Source organism: Ornithorhynchus anatinus, chromosome 8, assembly GCF_004115215.2.
Source record: "Ornithorhynchus anatinus isolate Pmale09 chromosome 8, mOrnAna1.pri.v4, whole genome shotgun sequence".
Lineage (NCBI taxonomy): Eukaryota > Metazoa > Chordata > Mammalia > Monotremata > Ornithorhynchidae > Ornithorhynchus > Ornithorhynchus anatinus.
Genome location: NC_041735.1, coordinates 2,594,056 through 2,619,136, shown reverse-complemented (window position 1 = coordinate 2,619,136; position 25,081 = coordinate 2,594,056). Strand labels below are relative to the sequence as shown.

Here is a 25,081-nt window from a genome sequence, read left to right as displayed (position 1 = left end):
TTACCTCATCTGTAAAAAAAAATGGGGATTAAGTATGTGAGCCCAATGTGGGACAGGGACTGTGTCCAATCTGATTAACTTGTATCCACCCCAGAACTTAGAACGGCGCTTGGCACATAGTAAGTGCTTAACAAGCATCATTAATTATTATTATTATTATTATTGTTGATATCAGTGTTAGTAATGGGGATAAGAAGCTTTCTCTCCCACCTTCTATGATAGCAAGGCCTGTGTGGGATAGGGATTGGGTCCAACCTGATACCCTGGTCACCCTCTAAATGCTTAATGCCTACCCTAATCATAACTGCTATTATTTTCTAGTGGCCCGGAGCACGAGGTCTGCGTTCCGATTGAGTGTGCGAGCTGGGCCAGGATACCGGTCACCCTCCGCCCATCACCTCAGGCCGAGACGGAGCCGGGACCGGCAGGACCCCCATCCCGGTGCCCTCCCGAGGTAAACAATCCACGGCGGAAGACCAGGCCGGGCACACCGGGCCCGGGGAGCCGAGGCCGGGGGGGATGACCCGACTCCGCAGCGAGGGGGAAGGGGGCGGGAGGAAGCCCACTTACGGCTCCCTGGTACATCTCGATCTCCTTGTCTCCGAAGTACGGCATCTGCTTGAAAGGGTTGACGGAGATCAGGACCGAGCCGATGTATGTCTACGGTGGAGCCGGTTAAGGTCCTACTTAACGCCCGTGCCCGGGGGTCCGGAGAAGGGGCCCCCGCCTCCGGGGCCGGACGTCAATCAATCCGTCGGGGGTATTTATTGAGCGCTTACAGCGTGCAGAGCACTGGACTGAGAATTTGGGAGAGTACGATCCAACAGAATTAGGAGACGCGTGCCCTGCCCACAAGCAGCTTACAGTCTAGAGGCATGGCTCTGTGAGTGTCGGGGGCCATCGCGGCCGGAGGCCTAGGACGTGGCGACTATCACCCTCTGGCCGGGGTGACTTTTTGCCAACCGCTCCAAATGAGGAACTCCAGGTTTAAAGATCGGAGCGGGGCAGAAATGACCAGAACTTTAGAGGAACTGAACTGGGAACTTTGAAGAAATCTGTGGGCAGGGATCACGTCTACCAACTCTACTGTACCATACTCTTCCAAGCCCTTAGTACAGTGCTCTGCACACAGTGAGCACTCAATAAACACCCTTGATTGATCGAAAGGAACGCATTAGATGTTAAGCTTCCTGAAGGCAGGGTCTGTATTTTACACCTCAAACATTCTCTCCCCGGCGCTTAGCATGAAAGCAGAGTGGCCCAGTGGAAAGAGTCTGGGTCTGGGAGTCAGGAGTCTTGGGTTTTAATCCTGCCTCGACCACCACTTGTTTGCCATATGACCTCGGGGGAGTCCCTTCACTTCTGTGCCTTGGTTTCCTCATCAGAAAAATGGAGATTCAATGCCTGTTTTCCCTCCCCTTTAGACGCAGAGCCCTGTGTGGGCAGGGACCTGGTTCAATGTTTGGCACGGTGTTCAATAAACACTGCAATTATTACCACGGCACTTGGTAAGTACCCTTGGAAAACATGTGGTATGATGTACAAAATATTATTTTATTTAATGCCTGTCTCCCGCTCTAGACCGAAGCTCGTTGTGGGCAGGAAACACGTCTCCCAACTCTGTTGTACTGTACTCTCCCAAGTGCTTAGTACACCGCTCTGCACACAGTAAGCGCTCAATAAATACCGCTGATCGACCGATTTTGGTGGGGAGAAATGGCCACAGCTCTTGCTTAGAGTTTACGGTCCCATTCCAAGAAGGGGGACAACATTGAGGAAGCCCAGCCGGAGCCCCGAGCAGTCCCAGGTGGCGAACCCAGGAGCCGAGGGGCCGGGGACGTGGCATAAACACGGTCGGCCTTTCCCGAGCCGATTCCCTCTTCGCCGACGGACGGTGGAGATCGTCACGTCAGGCCCAGTGAAATCAGAGGACAAGGATTCGGGGATCAGAGCATCATAATTAACCCAGAAGCAGTAAGACCTGAGAGTAGGAAGGACCTGGGTTCTAATCTCAGCTCCGCTACTTGGATGCTGTGTGATCTTGGGCAAGATACTTCACTTCTCTGGGCCTCAGTAACCTCCTCTAGAAACTGAGGGATAAAACTGCGAGCCCCATGTGGGACAGGGACTGTGTCCAACCTGATAAGCTCGTATCTACGCCGGGGTTTAGTACAGTGCCTGGCGCACAGAAAATTCTTAACCAATGGCATAAAAAAGAAAAAATGGGGCCCAAATTTCCACATCACATCGACGTTCGTGGTCGAGGAAGCCACTTCCCTATTCTCTGAGAAATTACCAACCCAGGCAGGACCTTGGCTAGGCCGCACAAGTGGCAAAGGCTAGGAAAGCCGCCGGCTTGGCACGGTGGGTGCGACGCCCCAGTGGAAGCGAGGTTCTTTCACTCCCACGCCCTGAGCCTACCCTGCCAGTGGGCCCGAGAAGAGGTTTTTATCTCCTCCTCAAGTGCACTCTCTTCTGCACCCTGAGACGGGGCGAGGACCCGGGGAGAAAACAGATGGAATAACAACGCGACGATCCAGTCGTAAATCCCGTGGCCGATTCTTCCCGGGATTTATGGCGACGGATCGTGCTGGACGGGGAGAGCCCCGGCCGGGATACTGTCTTATTGTGTCTCCGCTGAATGGCTCCTTTCAGAGGGTGAGATTTCCAGCAGGAAGACTCGCCTCTGAGGCAGAAGCCAAGGGTTTTTCCCATTGGCTCCCCTTCCCCCAGCCTTTCCGCTAAGACCCGTCCGCCTTTCTGGATGGAAATCCCCTGGTCCGAGGGAAGTGGGCCTGCAGAGCCAGAGCGGATAGAGCACGGGTCTGAGAGTCAGAAGGACTTGAGTTCTAATCCCGGCTCTGCCACTTGTCTGCTACTTGACCTTGGGCAAGTCAATTTACTTCTCTGAGCCTCAGTTATCTCATCTGTAACATGGGGAGGAAGACTGTGAATCATATGTAGGACAAGAACTGTGCCCAACCCTCCACCTCAGTACTTAGTACAGTGCCTGGCGCATAGTAAGCGCTTCAGAAACACCACAAGTATCATCTTCACCCTCTCCTGGAACTTTCAGCGTGGTCAAGTGGACAGAGCTGGATCTTGGGAGTCGAGGAGCTGGGCTTTAATCCCTCAAGTGAAATCCATTAATGTGATTCCAAACACCCGGACAGTCGGCCTTATATAAGCACACCCCGGGGAATCCTCCTTTCGATTCCTCGAGTCAACACAGTAGTTCATTACTGTGGCATGGAATGTGTCTGTTTACTGTTGTACTGTACTCTCCCTATTGCTTAGTACAGTGCTTTGCACACAGTAAGCGCTCAAGAAATACGACTGACTGAACTAGCGTGAAAATGAAGTTGCCTGAGAGGCAGTGTGGGCTAGTGGATAGAGCCCGGGCCTGAGAGTCAGAAGGGCGTGCGTTCTAATCCCGGCTCTGCCACTTGTCAGCAGTGTTACCTTGGGCAAGTCACTTTAATAATAAATATGGTATTTGTTAAGCGCTTACTATGTGCAGAGCACTGTTCTAAGCGCTGGGGTAGATACAGGATAATCAGATTGTCCCACATGGGGCTCACATTTTTTAATCCCCATTTTTGCAGATGAGGTAACTGAGGCACAGAGAAGTTAAGTGACTTGCCCAAGGTCACACAGCAGACAAGTGGCGGAGCTGGGATTAGAACCCACAACCTCTGACTCCCAAGCCCAGGTTCTTTCCACTCACTAAGCCACGCTGCTTCTCTACTTCTCTGGGCCTCAGTTGCCTCATCTGTAAAACGGGGATTAAGCCTGTGAGCCCCAAGTGGGACAGGGATTCAATCCAACCTGATTACTTTGTATCTATCCCAGCACTCACAACAGTGCCTGGCACACAGTAAGAGCTTAACAAATACCATTTAAAAAAAAAAAGTCTCGAGGCCAGGGAACCTGAGTCTTGTCTGGTTTCTGATGTTCTCTCCCAAGCGCTTCACACTCAAGTCAATCACTCAACGTTATTTATTGAGCATTTACTGTGTGCAGAATATTGTACTAAGCACTTGGGAGACGACAATGTAACAAGGTTGGTAGACACATTCCCTGCCCACAGTGAGTTTACAGTCTAGTTTTCCTTACGGCCCCGAGACCCAGCAAAGCCAAAACGCCGACGGACAGAGGATCGCGGATCCTTGTTTTTCCCGAGGTGCCAGTCTCCACCCCAGGCCCAGCCTGACCACGTGCAGGGAGGCAGCTAAAGTGACACGCTCGTTTCCTTGGCAGGAGGTCTCTTTTTTTTTTTTTTTAACCAAACACCCAAGTTTGTCTTAAAAAAAAAAAAATTTGCTCCTGGAAGCAGCGGGGTCCAGTGGTTAGATCCTGTGCTGGGAATTAGGAGCCCTGGGTTCTAATACTGGCTTCACCACTTAACTTTACTGTAATAATAATAATAATTATGTTAAGCACTTGTTATGTGCCAGGCACTGTACAAGCAAATTGGGCTGGGCACGATCCCTGTCCCACATGAAACTCACAGCCTTAATTCCCCCTTTTACAGATGAGGGAACTGAAGCACAGAGAAGTTAAGCAACTTGCCCAGGGTCACACAGCAGACAAGAGGTGGAGGCAGGATTAGAATCCAGGTCCTTGACTACCTGGCCCGTGCTCTATCCACTAGGCCGTGCCGCTGTTTCCTTATCTGCGAAAATGGGAATGAAATACCTCTTCTCCCATCCACTTTGACCGTGAGGTTCATGCAGGATAGAATCTGTGTCCGACCTCATTATCTTGTATCTACCCAACTGCTTAGCACAGTATTTGGTACGTAGTAAGCACTTTAGAAAAACCACAGTTATTCTTATTATTCACTGAAAATGTAAATGCCTTTTTTCATCTTCCTGGAATATGTATTTTTTAACCAGCCACTCAGATTAGATCAGGAATCCCAAATATAATCTTGATTTTCTCCACCCTGTCCCAAGGTATCATGTGACGGCCCAAAGAAAACGCTTTTTAAAAGCCAGCTCATCAGATAGCCACTTTGGTCACGGGTAAAATATTTTCTGGGCCAACAAGCAGAACCGTGGATTCGAGATTGATGCCAGCATTGAGTTAAAAGGAATCTAAAATTGCCAGTCAAAACAGCTCCCACATCCTTCCTTTGCAGAGGATGACGAGATGAGGCTAGGTGGGAGGGCGAGGGGGATCGGCTGACGCTGCATACTGAGCTCCTGCTCTATGCAGAACGCTGTAAGGGGCGCTCGGGAGAGGACAGACGCTTAGATCAGTGCTCTGCACACAGCGAGCGCTCAATAAATACCACTGGGGGATTGTTTTATCACAGAAGCCAAAGACTGACTTAGACTGTGAGCCTCATGTGGGACGAGGACTGATGATCTTGTATCGACCCCAGTGCTTAACACAGCTCACAGCACGCGCTTAACAAATATTTAGTTTTATTATCAGTCCAAAACCCCTGCCCTCAAGGAGCTTACGGATGGGAATTTCTAACTCTTTCATCTCTCCTCTGCTGCCCTGGATGTTTATGGACTTGCAAATTTACACGGTCCTAAAGATGAGGGAACACGGAAGTCTCTGCAGCTGACAGGGATCCAATCCAATTTTCCGGATGCCAGGCTGGTTTGCTTGCGCCCCTTGGCTTGCCCCAGGTTTTCCACGGAAGGATTGGCCCACGGCCCTATCCAGTTGACAGCTGTTGGCAAAAAGGGATGGGAGAGCCAACCGGATTTTCCACGGAAGAAACGGGATTGAGGGAGGAACCTACTTGGAGTGGAATGGAAAGGGGGCCTAGGCAGAGAACCTCAGGAGCTCCCGAAAGGAGAAACTGAGGTCCAACTGGGCCCTTGTTCTGCACCGGTGATGCCCTCTGAGGAAAGGTGGGGAGCCCCTGTGAGGCGAACCCAGATTTCCATAATCCTAGAGGTGTCAGGTTTCAGCCGAAGGCCCCGGGAAGCCGTGTAAAGAGAGGCAGGGGACGGTAACGTACACCGATTTCTTCCCTTACCCTTCCTGGGACCGGCGTAGTTCATTCGGGCTTGGTCCAGAGCAAGCCATAAAGGATACAAAAATATAATCGTCCATGTATCGCTTCTTCAGGTTCTCCACGATGGAGTCTTCCGTGATTTTGGACAGGAGGACCATGTCGTCCACGCCGCTGTGCTTGACGTTGTGGCTCTGCCAGTGGTACCGGTAGTGACCCTTGCTGCCCTGGAAAAACACCACAAATATGTGTTAATGACAAAGGGCACAACCCTTGGGGATTGGAAAGCTCAACCTTATCTGAACTTCAGCCCCTCACCCTGAGCCTCTTATTGTAGTTACCATCATCGTCATTATTATCATAATACTTGTAGAGCACTATGCGCCAAGCACTGAACTAAGCACTGGGGTAGATAAAAGACCATCAAATCGGACATAGTCCCTGCCCCACGTGGGGCTCACAGCCTAAGTAGGAGGGAGTAGGATTTAACTCCCGTTTTACAGATGAGGGAACGGAGGTACAGAGAGGTTAAAACATTTGCCCAAGATCAGTGGGCAAATTTCCTCATCTGTAAAATGGGGATTGAGACTGCGAGCCCCACGTAGGACAGGAACTATGAATTGTATCTACCCCGGTGCTTAGTTCAATGGCTGGCATACAGTAAATGCTTAACAAATACCAGAATTATTACCAAGTGCTTGGGAGAGTACAATGTAACAGAGTTGGTAGACATTTTTCCTGCCCACAAGGAGCTTTCAGTCTAGAGGAAGGAAAAGGGGATCGTACATGAGTTTGGAGAGGAGGGAGGAGGGCTTGGGGATAGAGATCTGATCTGCATAAGACACTGGAAGACTGGTGGGATGACGCCGGACCACCCAGCTACTTAAGACTCCTTCGGTCTAATACTCAGCACCATCATCATCGTCATCATAACTGTGGTATTTGTTGAGTGTTTCTAGGCTAAGTGCTGGAGTAGACAAGACAATCAGCTCAGCCACAGTCCCCGTCCCAAACGGGGCTCACAATCTAAGCAGGAGGGAGAACGGGTATTTCCACCCCGTTTTACAGATGAGGAAACTGAGGCACAGAAGTGAAGCGACTTGCCAAAGGTCCCATTAGTCGTCAAGTGGCGGAGCCAAGATTGGAACCCAGATTCCCCGGCTCCTGGGCCCCAGACTCCCCGGCTCCTGGGCCCCAGACTGAGATCGACAAACGCTTCTAACTTTACCCATCCAGCCAATCCAACTGGCCCCCAATTTGGGGCGGAGGAAGAGGCCCCAGGATGTAGCCTTTAGGAGCTACTGGAGGAGGCGCGGTCTGGCGGAGATCAGAAACAGTTTAGATTTGGGAGGAGATCTCAAGACTTATGATCAACACATCAGCTGAGAGTCACACGGGCCAAGCCCGTGGCATGAGTCAAGACTAAACTCTGGTGATTCGGCCGTTTTCACCACCAGACTCTTAACCTCTGACCCCGAGATGGGGGAACTCCAAATACAGCCCAAAGAGAGTTTCTCAGAATAACGTCCATGGGACCGAGGCTGTGATCCATCTGTCCCCGGTCTGTCCCACCTCCGAACATCCCCGAGTGCAATTCCTACAGTTAGGAGCCATGGGGACCCTCTCCTAATGTACGTCAGCCACCGTGGTTCATCTAGATCCAGTCAAATCTCATCCTTTTGAAACACCAGGAGCCGGACACACAGTCTAAGTGGGGCAGGGACAGCTCTTGAATCCCCATTTTCCAGATGAGGGAACTGAGTCACCGAGAAGTTGACTGGCCCAAGGTCACACAGCAGACAAGTGGCGAAGCTGGGATTAGAATCAGGGTCCTCTGACTCCCAGGCCCGGGCCCTCCCCCGCTGGGGAGGGGATGTCAGAGATGATTTTGCCATCATGATCCCATCTTGATCCCACCAAGGGAAAGCCCTTTGGGGTATCCTCCCATTCCCCCTACTTCCAAGGAGTTGCTACTCCGCCTCTCACCATCCTCAATAAAGGTACCACCGGAAATTTCCCCTGAGCAGCATCACCCAGGACACTGGGGGTACAGTTATCTCAGAAATTCCCATAAAAGACCAAAATAGGGCCGGATTCTTGAGCTCTTCCAAAATAACTCCGGCCAGTGATCCCTTTGAGGAATTTTTTTTCGGAGAGTCTGGAAGTCAGACAGCTGAAAGGGAGCTACCACGTTCTCCCCACGAGGGCTCGAGGAGTCGGGGGTCCGGACTGGCCCCGGGCAAGTCTCCGGATGGTGCGGCCCGAACCTGGCCTGTCTTGCCCCGGTCTCAGCCTTATGACCAAAGTGCAAGCCCACGTGCCATTCATTCAATAGTATTTATTGAGCGCTTACAATGTGCAGAGCACTGTACTAAGGGCTTGGAATGGACGAGTCGGCAACAGGAAGACGTGTCATATGGGCCTGGTTTGTCTGAATTACGTGTCATATGGGCCTGGTTTGCCCTGAAGGCTCCTGGGAATGGAGACTGCACTTTAAGCGCATGAGTGCACCCATCCGCTAGACTGGGAAGTTTCTCAAGAACAGAGATTTAATCATTCATTCGATCGTATTTATTGAGCGCTTGCTGAGGGCAAAACACTGTTCTGATCACACCTACCAACTCTACCGTAATCCCCAAGTGCTTAGTAGTAGTAATAGTAATAATAATGATAATAATTATTATTCTGGTATTTGTTAACCGCTTACTACGTGCCAATCACTGTTCTAAGCACTGGGGTAAATACAAAGGAATCAGGTGGTCCCACGAGGGGCGTACAGTCAATCCCCATTTTACGTATGAGGTAATTGAGGCACAGAAAAGTTAAGTGGCTTGCCCAAGGTCACACAGCAGACAAGTGGCGGAGCCGGAATTAGAACCCATGTCCTCTGACTCCCAAGCCCGGGCTCTTTCCACTAAGCCACGCTTGCTTCTTAGTCCAGTCCTCTGCACCAGATATAAACGATCGATAAATCTACTGACCGACTGGTCTTGCGGGAGACAGGGACTCTGTCTCAACTATCTTGTATCCATCCACCCAGGCACTTAGCACACAGATCCCACAGCAGACAGGTGGTGGAGCCAGGATCCTTCTGACTCCCGGGCCCGGGCTCTATCCACTAGGCCACACGGCTTCTCTAGAGGAGCAGCGTGGCTCAGTGGAAAGAGCCCGGGCTTTGGAGTCAGAGGTCATGAGTTCGAATCCCAGCTCTGCTACTTGTCAGCTGTGTGACTGTGGGCAAGTCACTTCACTTCCCTGTGCCTCAGTTACCTCATCTGTAAAATGGGAATTAAGACTGTGAGCCCCACGTGGGATTCCCCATCCTGATTCCCCTGTGTCTACCCCAGCGCTTAGAACAGTGCTCGGCACATAGTAAGCACTTAACAAATACCAACATTATTATTATTATTATTCTCTAGATCAGACTTGAGTTCTAAACCTGGCTCTATCGACTGTCTGTGTGATCTTGGGCAAGTCGCTTCACTTCTCGGTGCCTCAGTTACCTCATCTGTACAATGGGGATGAAGACTGTGAGCCCCACGTGGGACAATCCGATTACCTTGTATCTACCCCAGCGTTTAGTACAGTGCCCAGCATATAGTAAGCCCTTAAAAAATACCATAAAAAAAAAAATTGGAGTGGGCAAACAGGGAGGACCGGAGAAGCCTTTCGATTAAAGTCCAATGCCAGCGCAGGGGCACTTGGAAGAAGGCGAGCGAAAGCTTGGAGTTGTGGGCTAGTTACGGCATCTTTCAGGGCTTACTACGTACCAAACACTGTGTTGAGCGCTGGGGTATCAGGCAACCAGCTCAGACACGATCCCCGTCCCACACGGGAGGGAAGTAGAGCAGGGGTCTTGCCCCCATTTCCCAGATGCAGAAACCGAGGCTCAGAGAGGCTAAGTGTCTTGCGCGAGGTCACCCAGCAATCCAGTGACGAGCTGGGGCTAGAATCCAGGCCTCCTGACTCCCAGTCCCATGCTCTTCCCATTAGACCACCCTGCCTTCCGTGCTCCGGTGAAGAGAAAGGCCAAAAGATTTCGACTCGACACGAGGAAGACATTAGGGAAGCCTGGGAACAAAGACAGCACCTCTGCCGAGCTGAGGGAAGGCAGAGAAAACATCTTGGGTTATCTGCCGGGCTGGAGGGCCGACCCAAATCCAGTCCCGTCTGTGTTTCGGAGAAAAACAGAAGAGGAAAAGGAAAAAAAAAAATGTTTCCATCTCTCTCCCGCGCCACGCCTCCTCCCCGGGCCCCAGCCCACGGCCTTCGTGGGGAGAAGACAGAACACACACTGAAGGCATTTTCGACAGACAGAGACAGCTCGAGCAGAGAGCCAGAGCCCCGGAACACTCCCTCTTCGTTTTACAAGCATTTCCAAGGGAAAAAATGCGGCCGAGAGCCCAAGCAAACCGTCCCGGGCCCAATCCCTCCGGTGGTTTCGGCGGAGGAAGGCGGTGTCTCTTGTTGCTGGGATGGCTCCCGCTCGGAGGGCGGGCGGCTGGGGGCCCCACGAGACGCCGGGGAGGGATCGTCTCCCAGCCCCGTTTCTCGGCTCCGGGCGACTGGGGGTCGGTCCCCTCCCCGGCCCAGGCCGAGTACTTCCGCTGGCTCCCGTGTACGGGGGCTGTGAAGTTCTGTCTGCAAAGACGTAAGTAGAAACAGTATAAGACGCTCCCTGCCCTCGGCAAGCTTTCATCCTATATGCGGAGGAACAAGGAGTCGCAGACTGATGAAGACGCGGCGGTTAAAAGCGGGCCAGCATCGACGTGAAGAATGAACACGGAGGCTAAATCAATCGACGAGTTCCGGGTACTCGATTCATTCAATCCTATTTAATGAGCGCTATAAATTATTATTTGTAGTATTCAATCCTATTTACTGAGCGCTGTAAATTTCCTGACAATAATACTGTGTGCGGAGGATGTACTAAGAGCTTGGGAAAGTACAACACAACAAAAAACAGCGACATTCGCTGCCCACGAGTTTACAGTCTAGATGCCCCGGCCCGCTGCATTTCCAGGAAGAGCCCATCCTGAGCCCATGGGTGCGGCACCGACTACCGGCCCCCAGGAAGGTGCCACGGGGCTGGGCCGGGCTCCCGGCCCAGGGGTTCGAGCCAGGAGGGCCCAGCGGCTCCCAGCGCCTCCTCTCCGCTCCCCTGCGGCCACCGCGGCCCTGGCGGCACGTGATGCGGCCCGGCCGGCCCGCGGGCTCCCGGAATGAAAGGGCCCATTGTGAGGGGGTGCTGGCCGGGGCAGAGCTCAGGTTGCTGTGGCAACCTGGCCGGCCACTTCCTGACCCGACTGATTGCAATCACAACTGGACCGGCGTCCGGCTGGGGGATTCGGGCGTGGCCGGAGCGCAGACACTAGGCTCGGGGAGCCCCCCCACATCTGCCCCGGCGAGGGCACCCAAGATGGCGGCCCCTCACCGCTCCGAGTGGGGGAAGACCAGTCTTCGCCCACTCCCCGGGGTAAGGGGAGCAGTCACCCACCCCGGCTGGGTGCTCTGGACTCCAGCCTCGCTCGCCCAGGACTCGGGCAAGGCCCGGAGTTCCCCGTCAGGGCCCGAGCAGACCCAGGGCGGTGGCTTTCCGACCCGCTCACTCTGGGAAGCCTGCCTGGCTCAGGCGTCCGGCTCCAAGATCCCCCACACTCCGAGGGAAGATCGGGTGTCTGTGCGCCCACCGCTAGCAAGTCAGCCCAGAAGCACAAAGCCAAACCTGGAGACGGTCCTTGGCTGGAGAGAAGAGCTGGTGGGGGGCATGAGGGGATGGAAGGGAGGGTTTGTGTGTGTGGGCATGCACTGGAGGGATACCGCCCACCGTCTGATGAGAAAGACACAAGGCCAGGATTCCACTCCATTAGTCTCCCTTCCAATCTCAAAACCAGAAGATGGAGACAATCAAAATGACTATAATAATACTAATGATAATGATAACAATAATATTTGGTAAGCGCTTACTACGCACCAAGCACTGTGCTTAAGTGCTGGGATACGTACAGGATAATCAGACCGGACACAGTCCCTGTCCCGCGCAAGGCTCACGGTCTAAGAAGGAGGGAAAAGAATCGATCGATCAATCAGTGGTATGTACTGAGTGTTTACTATGTGGAGAGCACTGTACTAAGCACTTTTTTAAAGGTATTTGTTAAGCGCTTACTATGGGGCGAGGACGCTGTTCTAAGTGCCGGGGTAATGAGGTTGGACACAGTCCCTGTCCCGCATGGGGCTCACAGTCTTAATCCCCATTTTACAGATTAGGTAACTGAGGCACAGAGACGTGAAGTGACTTACCCAAGGCCACACACAGACACGTGGAGGAGCCGGGATTAGAACCCAGATCTTTCTGACTTTCAGGGCCATGTTCTATCCACTAGGCCAAAAGTGCTTGGGAGAGTACATTACAACAGAGATTCATTCAATAGTATTTATTGAGCGCTTACTATGTGCAGAGCACTGTACTAAGCGCTTGGAACGTACAATTCGGCAACAGAGACAATCCCTGCCCAATAACGGGCTCATGCCGACCCCGTCCCGGCCCACAACGAGTTTACGGTCTACAGGTATTCAATACCCATTTTACAGGTGAGGAAACTGAGGTACAGAGAAGGGAAGTGGCTCGCCTAAGATCACAGGGCAGGCAAGTAGTGGAGGCAGGATTTGAACCCGTGTCCCAGAGGATAGCGCTGGGAACACTGCTTCTCAACTCTCCGTAGTAAGTTCAAAGATTCCCTCGGTGGGGCCGGCTAAGGAGTAAAAAGTTCACTCCCCAGCTACTTGCCCCGCTAGCAATTGCCCATCTCCTCATCGTGAGGGCCCAGCGGGGGGGGCAAACCACCACCGGACCCTAAGGTCGCCATTCCCGGCCCCGGCCAGACTAGGGCTCAGGCCCGGGGGTGCCCCGCTGGATGGAATCGAACCGTACTGGTCAGAAGACCTGGGCTAGCGCTGCTGAGCCTATTTGGGGAAGCAAGGGGAGATAAATCAATCAATATATCGACCACTTGTATTTTTTGAGCACTTACAGTGTGCAGAGCACTGTACTCAGCACTTAGGAGAGTACAATATAGCAATATAACAGAGTTGGTAGACACGTTCCCTGCCCTCAGTGAGCTCACAGTCTAGAGGGGGAGACAAACATGTAATTAATATAGACAAGCAGGGTGGTCTGGTAGAAAGAGCACCGGATCTGAGAGTCGGAGGATGTGGGTTCTAATCTCAGCTCTGCCACTGGTCCGCTGGGTGACCTTGGGCAAGTCACTTCACTTATCTGTGCCTCAGTTCCCTCATCTGTAAAATGGGGATCGAGACTGTGGACCCTATGTGAGACAGGGAATACGTCCAACCCAATTAGCTGGTATCTATCCCCCAGCTTTGTACGGTGCCTGACATACAGTAAGCGCTTCACAGATACCACAATTATTATTTTTATTGTTATCTCTTACTACAGCCCAGCCCACACCCTCCACTTCTCTGGAGCCAGCTTACTCACTGTACCCCGATCTTGTCTATTTCGCCACTGACCCCTTTCCCACATCCTCCCCCTAGCCTGGAACTCCCGGCCCCTCCATATATGTTAGACCACTCTCTTCACCTTCAAATCATTATTAAGGTCACATCTCTTCCAAGAGGCCTCTCCCCCTTAAGCCCTCTCTTCCTCGGTTCCCTCTCCCTTCTGCATCGTCTCTGCACTTGGACTTGCGACCTCTACACGTTTGACATCCACCCCACCCAAACCCACAGCACTTAGGTACACATCTTTAAATCATACAGTATAAGTTACTAGTTTATTCATATTAACATCTGTCTCCCCCTCTAGGCCGTAAACTCGCTGTGAGCAGGGAATGTGGCTGTTACATTGTTATCCTGAACGCTCCCAAGCGCTTAGTACAGTGCTTAGTATTACAGTGGGGGAGGGATGAATAAAGGGAGTGAATCCAAGTAGTAATAGTAATAGTACTCTTTAAGAGCTTCTGATGTACCAAACACTATTCTAAGCACTGGGTTAGGGAAAAGTTAATCAGGTTGGACTCGGTCCCTGTCCCACATGGGGCTCATTCCTTATCCCCATTTTACAGACGAGGTAACCGAGGCCCCAAAGAAGGAAGTGACTTGCCCAAGGCCACACAGCAGATAATAATAATAATGTTGGTATTTGTTAAGCGCTTACTATGTGCCAAACACTGTTCTAAGCACTGGGGTAGATACAAGGGAATTAGGTTGTCTTACGTGGGGCTCACAGTCTTCATCCCCATTTTACAGATGAGGGAACCGAGGCACAGAGAAGCTAAGTCTCTTGCCCAAGGTCACATAGCTGACAAATGGCGGAGCCGGGATTAGAACCCACGCCCTTGACTCCCAGGCCCGTGGTCTATCCACAAGGCATTCCCAGCCAGGGCCCAAAATCCCGTTGGAAGTGTGTGAGGGTGTGCTTCCTTAGATCTGCATTCCCCGCCCCCCTCTCTAGGCCTTAGGAGTATGGCAAGACACCAAAGCTAAGAGTCTGTTATGTCTTGAAATGTAATATTGGCATCACAGATCAACGCAGACTTCAAAGAGGGCTTTCTTTGGAGAGAAGCTGGCAGTGGAGGTTGGATCCCAACTCCAGAGAAAACCCAAACTGTCTATTGTTGAATGTTTACGAACAGTCCAGAGCTTTCATCTTTCCCTTAACAAATCTAACAGCCAAGAATCCCCAGCGGAGATACTGGATTGGCTGCCCGGCTCAAAGCCGTGTGGCCTAGGGGACTGAGCGTGGCGCCGGGAGCCAGAAGGACCTGGGTTCTAATCTCGGCTCCACCACTCGTCTGCTGTGTGACCCTGGGCAGATCATTCCACTTCTCTGTGCCTCAGCTACCTCATCTGTAAAACGGGGATTGAGACTGTGAGCCCCATGTGGGACAGGGACTGTGATGACCCCAATTTGCTTGTAACCACCCCAGAGCTTAATAACAGCGTCTGTTACCAGAATTATTTATTATTATTAACAATAATAATAATAATAAATACATTGAGTGAATGAACGAATGAAGGTAGTGCCAGCCTGTTGCGTGGGCTCATACCCACTGAACGCTGAATGAACTCCCTAACTGGCTAATGGTACCTGATAAGCGCCCCTGGAAGGCAGCACACCAAAATAAGAGCGAAGGGGCGAAACAAGGGCGAAGGCGTCGGGTGTCCTGAAATACCCTCCCCGAGGTGGCCTCCGTTAGCCGCTCCGGGGGACGAGACGCGGTTGGGCCGAGCCGGGCCGCTCGTTCTGAGTCTGACCTCCCCCCGACCCAGGGAAACACCAGAAGAACAAACTGTGTTTGGGAGAGAAGTTGAGAGGGGGTCAGCTTTCTCTCTGAAATACCCTTTTCTCCTCACAGAAGCCCCGCCGAGAGCTCAGACCTACCGATGGGGCAGGGGGTGGGGGAGCGTTTGGAAAACCGTTGATTTTCTGTTTGACCGGCGGGTCGTCTAAGACAGTGATTCCATTGACGTGGGCTTGGGCTTCCCCAAAGCGGATGCCACCCTGAACAATGAGCACCTCAGAGCTAAGCGCCGTGGGCGGGGTGAGATTGGGTTGTTTTTTTCCAATGTAAAAGCAAATCCATTGCTAGATGGGAATTGGAGAGCCTTCCCGGGGAAGCTGAGGCAGGGCCAGCTCCTCTACCCCGCCTCCACCCCGCCTCCTCCTATCTGAGGGGGAATTTTCAGGGAATTTTGGGGGGGAAGTAGGTGAGAGTGGGGGGTGGAGGTCGCCCTGCTCACTAGAAAATACTTCTACCCCACTCGGAGGGAGGAAGAGTCGGATCGTTTGACCTGGACCTGCATGGTTATCTTCCCTCTATTTGAAGTCTTAATCTTAATGTGAAACAGTGTGGCCCAGTGGCTAGAGCACGGGCCTGGAAGTCAAATGGATCCAGGTTCTAATCCTAGCTCTGCCATCAGTCTGCTGTGACCTCATCTGTAAAATGGGGATTAAGACTGTGAGCCCCACGTGGGACGTGGACTGTTTCTAACTTGATTAGCTTGTGAACTCCCCAGTGCTAAGCACAGTGCCTGGCATATACTAAGTGCTTAACAAATAACATTATCATCATCATTAACAATATTAATAATCCCCTGTTCTGTTTCCTGGGTAAGGGGTGCTGAATGATAAGGGTCATCATCATTAACAGTATTTATGAGCACTTACTGTGTGCAGAACACTGCACTAAGTGCTTTGGATGTGAGGCAGGGTGGTGAGCAGACAGAGCAAAGGGCTGGGAGTCTTAAGACTCCCAGATTCTCTGCCACCAGCCAGCTGTGTGACTTCTGGCAGGTCACTTAACCTTTCTGGGCGGCCGCCGCTTCCCCATCTGTAAAATGGGGATAAGAGCTCTGTTCTCTCTTAATAATAATAATAATACTGATAATGATGTTGGTGTTTGTTAAGCGCTTACTATGTGCAGAGCACTGTTCTAAGCGCCGGGGGAGATACAAGGTAAGCAGGTTGGCCCACGTGAGGCTCACAGTTAGTCCCCATTTTACAGATGAGGTAACTGAAGCACAGAGAAGTTAAGTGACTTGCCTAAAGTCACACAGCTGACAAGTGGCAGAGCCGGGAGTCGAACCCATGACCTCTGACTCCGAAGCCCAGGCTCTTTCCATTGAGCCACGCTGCCGCTCTTCCTCCTCCGCCCCACCCACACACCTCCCGGAAAGAGACAGACAGCAGGGCCACCTACGAGTGCCACGTCCAAAGGCTTTCTCCATGGTCACCCCGGTATCGCTGCCCGGCTTCACGTTCAAGCGGGAGATCCCTCTGCCTCCTTCTCTCCAGAGACCCTCAGTTCCCGAGCTGTGGAAACGCATCCCAGGGCACAGAGGCCAAAGCGCTTCCCTGCCCGGGGAGGCCAAACCTGGCACCCTTAGCTCTGCTCCCTGAAGAACGGGCGAGAGCCTGGCCACGAGGGACCGACCGGCCATCTGGGGGAAGCGGTCTCTCTGTGGGCGTCTGGTAAGCGGAGCTGGACCGGGCTGACCGCAGCGGGGGAGGCGGGAGGGGTCCTCAAGGAAGTCTCAGCTGGTGGCAGGAAGGGCAGCTGGTGATTTAGTAAATGCCACTCCCTCAGCACCAGCTCGCAGACTCGGTTAAGAGCCGAGCCTTAACCCCTTCCCCGTCCTGTCCCTTCAGAGGGCTCCGAGCCCCGTCGAGGGAGGGCGGCCGCAGTTACAGGTTGGGCTTCCCCTTTTATCCCATGTCATTTCCCCCTCTTTCCCTAAGCCCTTTCTCCCTCGCTTTAGGTTGCATTCTGGGAAACAGTAGTTTTGTTTGTTTTTTTTGTGGTAATTGTTAAGCACTTACTATGTGCCAGGCCCTTTAGCTGTACTAAGCGCCGGCTTAGATACAAGCTGATCAGGTCGGACACAGTCTAAGTCCCAAATGGGGTCACCGTCTTAATCCCCATTTTACAGATGATGTCACCGAGGCACAGGGTAATTTGCCCAAGGTCACACAATAGACAAGTGGCAGAGCAGGAATTAGAATCCAGGTCCTTCCGACTCCCACTAGGCCTGGGTAGTGTAAAGCAAAGCAGATTCACATTCTTAAATAGGTGGAGGGGGAGCTCAGTTTACCATCTACCATCCATCAAGCAATTAATCAGGACCATGTATTAAGCCTTTACTCTGTGCAGAGCTCTGAACTAGACCCTTGGGAGAGTACAGCAGAGCCGGCAGACGTGATCCCTGCTCACGAGAAGCTTACAGTCTAGCGGGGAAATCAGAGCCCGTCAATGGGCAGGGACTGTCTATCTGTTGCCGAATTGTACATTCCAAGTGCTTAGTACGGTGCTCTGCACATCGTAAGCGCTCAAAAAATACTACTGAATGAATGAATATATAAGTTCCAGACCCACCACCGGCTTCCTTCCTCACATTTTGCAAAAGGCATTCATGTCCCTCCCTCAGAACAGGCCTAAGGAGGGAAGGGGATGTGGGCTCCCTGCTACAGCAGAGGTGTGGAGAAGGGGCCCAGAATGTGGTGGGAAGGGGCACGCCCATCTAGGCACTTTTTGCACATGGCAACCTGAAATCATAAGAAGGCAACAGAGAATTTGGAGAAGAGAAAGAAACAGATAAAATAGTAATAATAATAATTGTGGTTATTTATTAGTGCTTATTATGTGTCAAGCACTGTGCAAAGCACTGGGGTAGATTCAAAAGGTAATGCTCACAGTCTAATAGGGAGGAAAAACTATGACCTGGGGCAAGTCACTTAGCTTCTCTGTGCCTCAGTTTCCACATCTGCTAAATGGGGATTTAATACCTGGTCTCCCCTTTTTAGACTGTGAGTCCTATTTGGGACAGGGACTGTGTCTGACTTGATTAACCAGTCCCTATCCAGAGCTTGCTGTAGCATTTGGGACACGGTATGAGCGTAACAGATCCATAGTTATTTTTGTGATTATTGTGATTACTAGGCACTGAATCCCCATTTTACAGACGAGGAAACGGAGGCCCAGAGAAGTGAAGTGACCTCCCCAAGGTCACACAGCAGGCAAGAGGTGGATCCGGGATTAGAACCCACGTCCTCCGGCTCGCCACAACCAGTGGGGGACAGGGGCAGGGCTGTGTCCTTAGTGGATGTCGGGCACAGAAGCTGAGCTGTGGCGGTGCCACCCGGGACAGGCCAAGGATGCTCTTTGCGGGAGGTGAGGGGGAGGGTGCTCAAGGACAGTTGGAATGGCAAAGCTGAGAATGCCTTGAACTGCCTGCGGTGGGGTTCAAACAACCTGATCCTCAGAGAAATTTCTGCGTTCTCTCAAGGTGGTTATCATCACTCCTTCCTGGAAACGTGCAGAACTCTGCAAACGTCTCTCAGGTGGGAGAACCAAGGCCTGGGAAGGAGGATGGGGGGAGGGGGCGGGGAGTCTATGCGCAGAAGCCCAGAAATTTGGAGAATCAACCATCGGTCCCTCCCTCCCACCCCTTAATCAGATTCGGACCCCTTCTGTGGGGAAAAATGCCTGGTCTTTGGAATGCCCTATCCCAGATTTTCAAAACCATAGGGGAGGTAGCCCCGCCTGTGGGGAGGATTATGGGGCTGGGAGTCAGAAAGACCTGGGTTCTAATCCCAGCTCTGCCACTGACTTGCTGGGCACATCCCCTCTAAACTGTAAGCTTGTGGTGGGAGGGAATGTGTCTGTTTGTTATATTGTACTCTACCAAGTGCTAGTACAGTGATCTGTACACAGTAAACACGATTCACTGACATAGTAAACACTCAAAAATACCACTGATTGATCGACTGATTGATCCGGGGTAAGTCCTTTCACCTCTCTGGGTCTCTCTTCAACCAAGAGCCTAACCCTAACCCTGTCCCACAGGGGGCTCTTGATCAAAGAGCGAGGAGGGACAGGTTTTTTATCCCTGTTTTACAGATGAGAAAATTGAGGACCAGAGAGATGAAGGGACTTGCCCAGAATCAATCAATCCTATCTTTTAGTGCTTACTAGGTCAGTCAGTCAGTCATTTTAACTGAGCACTTCCTGTGTGCTGAGCGTGGTAAACTCGCTGTGGGTAGGGAATGTGTCTATTAGCTGTGTGGTACTGTATTCTCCCAAGTGCTTAGTACATCATTCTGCACACAATAAATCCTCGATAAATAAAATTGATTGATTATATTATTTTCCTTCCCTGCTGCCTCACCCTCACACTTAGTCCCTCCCCTTAAGTAAGCACTTTCCCTCCTCCCCAGGCACTTATGAAATGCGCAGATCTTTATTCTGGGTTGCTTCCTTTACCTGTAATTTATTTTAATGTCTGTCTCCCAGACTGGAAACTCCTTGAGGGTAGAAAACCACACCTACCAACTACACTGTATTCTCCCACACATTTAGTACAGTGTTTTGCACAAAATAAGGGCTCAATCATCACTATGGTTGAAGATCTGAACCAGTGTTCAGAGCAGCGCTGGGCAGGTAGCTCCACTCTTCATGAACACCTTTACAATAATGAAGTGATACTAGGGGCGGAAATTAAATTCCATTCACCTGTGGTAATTTTATTTCTTTTTTTCCCCTTCATGGAAATGTTGGCTCGTACTCTATTCCACCCAGGTCTGAGCAGCTTAATGAGTTTCCCCTCCCAGGCTCTCTCTGGTGTGTCCCGAGACCTGGAGTCTTCTGCCTTGGGGAAAGCGGGTGTTTCTACTTTTGCAATCGTCTTTGCCTCGATTAGCTGATGGAGCAATAATTCTGGGCACCGCATTTTCCCAAATTCAATTATTTATTCTACTTCATCTCCCAGCACTCTCACCACTGCCTAACTTTCTGCCTATTTTACCTTCCTCCTTCTGCTCTTCCTATCTGCAAACCACTTTGTCCATCTCCTCCACTAAACTGAAGATTCTCCAAGGCGGGGATCATGCCTACCAACTCTAATGTTTGCTCCAAAGTGCTCAGCACAGGTCTCTGCACACAGTAAGCTACAGAGTAAGTAAGCCACACAGTAAGTAATAAATGCCACGGATCGATTTGAGCGGCACCCAGGAATCAATAAATCCACTGATAGATTGCTTGGGAGATTGTAAAGTCCTCTAGGTCTGGGAACAAGTGTCTTGCTTCTATTTAACTTTCCCAAGTGCTTAGTTTAAAACATATTTAAATTACTATTATACATTACTTATTCATATTAATTTCTGCCTCTCTCTTTAGACTGTAAGCTCTTTATGGGCAGGGAATGTGTCTGCTAATTGTTTTATTGTACTCTCCTATTCTAAACTCTGCACATAGTAAGCACTCAATAAATACTATTAATTCTCACCCAGGAGGCCCTTGGTCATTCGATGGATTGATTAAACAGTCTCAGGAGGCCAGTGGTTAGTAAACGCTGTTTCCACATGCCCACAATTCAGTTAAATAAGGGAGAGAAGGGCAAAAGAAGCCAGAGTGGTCGTCCCCACCCAACGGCCGATGACTCTGACCAAGAGCCTGGGTCGGTGGAGAATTCAGACTCTCATTGATTTCCTGGTTTGCTAATTCTGTTGTATCGTGCTCTCCAAGTATTTAGCACAGTGTTTCGTACATAGTAAGCACTCACTACATATGGTTAATTGATTGACGGATGTCTCATTTGGAATCCGTGAAAAGATAGGCTTCCGGTGGTAGGTCCTTTCCAGGGGTAACACCTTGAGACGAGGTCTGGTCTCCCCCTTTTCCGGGATCTTTGACAGAGAGTTTGCACCGGAAATGAAATCAACCCGAGTGGCCTGTGGCTCCTCCACGGGGAGAAAACCAAGGTTTCTCAGCAAGTGTTTGCTGATGTCAACCCCCTCTCCTTTTTTCCAAGTTGGCAGATAGAGAGGCGGAATGCGGCTTTTCTTGGCCTGAGTCCCTGCCCGTGCCACGGCAGCGGCAAATTGAAAGCCCCATAAGGGTATATACATGGTGTCTGCTTATTTTAATGTGCTCTCATTCATTCATTTGTATTTATTGAGCGCTTATTGTGTGCTGAGTACTGTGCTTGGGAGAGAACAATACAAAATAAACGGACACATTCCCTGCCCACAGCAAGCTTACCCAAGCTTGGTAATAGTGCTCCGGGATAGGCCGTAAATTCCTTGAGGGTGGGGATCATGTCCCCTAGGAATGTGTTATACTGTACTCTCCAAAGCACTTAATACTTGCTACTTGTTATTTGCTTACTATATGGCAGGGACTGTTCTAAAAGGTGGGGGAAATAGAAATCCAAGTTAATCAGGTTGGACACAGTCCCTGTTCCATATGGGGTTCACAGTCTTAATCCCTATTTTACAGATGAGGGACCTGTGGCACAGATAAATTAAGTTACTTGCCCAAGATCACACAGCAGTCAAGTGGTAGAACTGGGATTACAACCCAGGTCCTGCTGATTTCCAGACTTTGCTCTATCCATTAGCCCACAGGTGGAACCATTATTGTTATTATTATTATTCTTAGAAGTAGCAAATCCCAGGAAAATTCCCACCATGGTTATTCCCAGAGGAGACTGGAACGGATGTCGGCCTGCATCCGACATTCTGCCTCTTGTAAAATACAGTTCAGCCCCCCCTCAAACCTAGCTGGAAAAGAAAAATACAAGGAAGAGTGGCTTGGGTGGGGGATGAGGGGCAGGTTGAGGGCAGAGAGGTATTTGAGAATTCACTACCGATTCTAAAAGAAGGAGGCGAGGATGGTATTTTCAGGCCCGGCTTTCTGTGCCGTGTTAAATGGTGAGAGTGATTTAATTGTTCCTGGACCATAGAAACCCAGGAGAAACCACAATAGCTGGTCTCCACCCAGGCCATCTGATACAGTTCCAGGGGCCGCGTCCCGAGAGCCAGACAAAATGGTGTCCAGCCAGCTGGGATGGGGCGGGATAGGGGCTGCTCCGGGGCTGGGTGCCCTAGGCTGGTTCCGCCCATCGCTTCTGTCCTGGAGAGTTCTGAGACTCACTCCCGGAAGTCCCGTCTCTATCCTCTTGCAGCTCCTACTTGCCCTCCAGCCTTCCTGCACCTCTCCTTCCCTCCTATAATTTTTATAGTATTGGTTATTATTATTAGCAATAACAATAATGATATTTGTTAAGCTCTGTGCCTGTTCTAAGGGCTGGAGTGGATATAAACAAATCAAGTTGGACACAGTCCCTGTCCCCTGTGGGGCTCACAGTCTCAATCCCTATATTACAGATGAGGTAACTGAGGCACAGAGAAGTAAAGTGACTGGCCCAGGATCACACAGCAGACAAGCAGCAGAGCCAGGATTAGAAGCCATGACCTTCTGAATCCTAGGCCCACGCTCTATCCACTATGGTATGCTGCCTCCCCCCTTGCACTTGCTATGTGTTATACACTGTCCTAAGCACTGGGGTAGATACAAGTTAATTAGATTGTACACAGTCCCAGTCCTGCATGGTTCTCTCAGGCCTCTCTGCCTCTAGAAAGGAAGAACATTAAAATCAGTAGAGTGCGATTAGCATGAAAAGCAGCGTAGCCTAGTGGATAGAGCATGGGCCTGGGAGTCAGAAGGACCTGGGTTCCAGTCCCAGCTTCACCTCTTGTCTGCTTTATGACTTTGGGCAAGTCACTTCACTTCTCTGTGCCTCAGTTACCTCGAGGGATACGTGTTCTCTCGCCTATTTAGACTGTGAGCTCCATGCTAGAGAGGGACTGTGCCTGACCTAATTAATTTGTATCTTCCCCGGTGCTTAGAACAGTGTTTGACACAAAGTAAGTGCTTAACAAATACCATATTCAAATCACTCCTCTTCCCTTGGAGGGCTGGAAATGGTTTGTCTGGGCTGGGCTTCCTGGGGAGGATGGGTTTTTAATCCACTTTTAGTTTCTATCCAGGGTTTTAAGCACAGGATTTCATCCTCAGGAGGTGTTTCATGCGAGGTAAACCAGAGGGATCCCTGGATTTAGACCTGAGGATAGAGACGGGCCTGAGAGTCAGAGGACCTGGGTTCTAATCCCAACTCCACTGCCTGCCTGCTGTGTGATTTTGGGTAAGTCACTTCACTTCTCTGGGCCTCAGTTACCTCATCTGTAAAATGGAGATTAAGACTGGGAGACCAATATAGGAGGACAGGGACTGCGTCCAACCTGATTAGCCTGTATCTACCCCAGTGCTTAAAACAGTGCCTGGCACATAGTAAGTGCTTAATAAATACCATAAAATACCACAATTGTGATTATTATTGACATAATATTAATGTAATATAATAATAATCCGTGGGGGTCTGGAAGACACTAAAGAAGCTAGGAGACTCTAACAATGAGAAAGGCCATTCTGGGTCAACTCCAGCACCAGCCAAAAACCTTGTCTTCATTGCTCTAGACTCTAAGCTTGTTGTGGGCAGGGAATGTGTCTGCTTATTGTTATTTTGTACTCTCCCAAGCGCTTAGTAAAGTGCTCTGCACACAGTAAGCACTCAATAAATATGATTAAATGAATGAATCTGCAGCCCCAGGCTGCTTCCAGGAAACCGCCTGGCTGCCCTCTTCCACCTGGCTGCCCTCCTCCGCCAGCCTTGAAAAGTTAATGACTTTCTTCCGTGGGCTCCTAACCTCTTAGCAAGGAGGGACTCCCGGAGAGAAGCAAGACACATTAGGAACCTCAACGGGGTCTCTAATAATGAGGTCACTTCCCCACGTAAATAAATTACGAACCCTTACTGGAATTGCTTCCCGGCATTCAGAGAGGCTTCTTGGAAAGACCCACCGGCAGAGCGGGGAGTGCGGTTTCCCTTCGGCTTCGTTTCAGAGATAATCTTGGTTTGGTTTTCGGGTTTTGGAAGAGCTGAAGGTTTTTTGGGTACTGCCCCTTGTGACAGACACCCACCCACTGGCATGTCTGGGTCAGACGATCCAACTCAGTAACCCACGGGCTGGGGGAATTGGAGATTCGGATGTCCTAACGCTTTTGGCGAGGCATTCGAATCCCGGCTCTGCCACCGGCCCGCTGTGCTACCGTGGGAGAGTCAATGAACCTGGCCGGGCCTCAGTTTCTTCATCTGGAAAATGGGGATGATCAACCAATCGATATTTATTGAGCGTTTACCGTGAGCAGAGCACTAGATCAAGCACTTGGGGGACTCCCACAAGAGTTAGTAGACCTGATCCCCATCCTCAAGGACCTTAGAATTTAGCGAATTTAGCAAAGGAGCTTACATTCTAATAATAATAATAATAATAATAATGATAATAAAAATGAAAATGATGCTATTTGTTAAGAGCTTACTATGTGCTAAGCACTGGGCCATATACAAATTAATCTCATCTATCTCTAATCCCGATCTGCCACTAGCCTACTGTGTGACCTTAGGCTAGTCACTTAGCTTCTGTTCCTCAGTCACCTCACCTGTAAAATGGGGAATAAAACTGCAAGCCTCATGTGGGACAGGGACTGGTTCCTATCCGATTATGTCTCATCTACACCGGTGCTTAGCACGGTGCTCGGCACGTGGGCAGAGTTTAATAAATACCATAACCAACACCAGGACCCTGCCTTTGAGGAGCTTACGGTCCCATGAGGGCACAGGTCAGCCAGTGAGGGATAATGACGGCGGCGATGGAAACTCCAGTTGAGAAGGGTGGACCGAGAACCC

At 50.7% G+C, this 25,081-nt stretch overlaps 1 protein-coding gene and 1 non-coding gene across 2 annotated transcripts in view; both read right to left on the bottom strand.

The window, feature by feature from the left end:
* MYO1E (myosin IE) overlaps positions 1-25,081 on the bottom strand; it is an 86,038-nt gene that overhangs the window by 28,126 nt on the left and 32,831 nt on the right. Inside the window, exons 2-3 of the mRNA XM_029070831.1 lie at positions 6,061-6,204; positions 571-660 (exon numbers count right to left, since the gene is read on the bottom strand). Of these exons, the coding sequence (XP_028926664.1) occupies positions 571-660; positions 6,061-6,204 (234 nt within the window). The remainder of the gene's footprint in view (positions 1-570; positions 661-6,060; positions 6,205-25,081) is intronic.
* Positions 10,497-10,566, bottom strand: MIR1343 (microRNA mir-1343). The gene has a single exon (NR_034667.1). It is a non-coding gene; the product is annotated as a microRNA mir-1343 (primary transcript).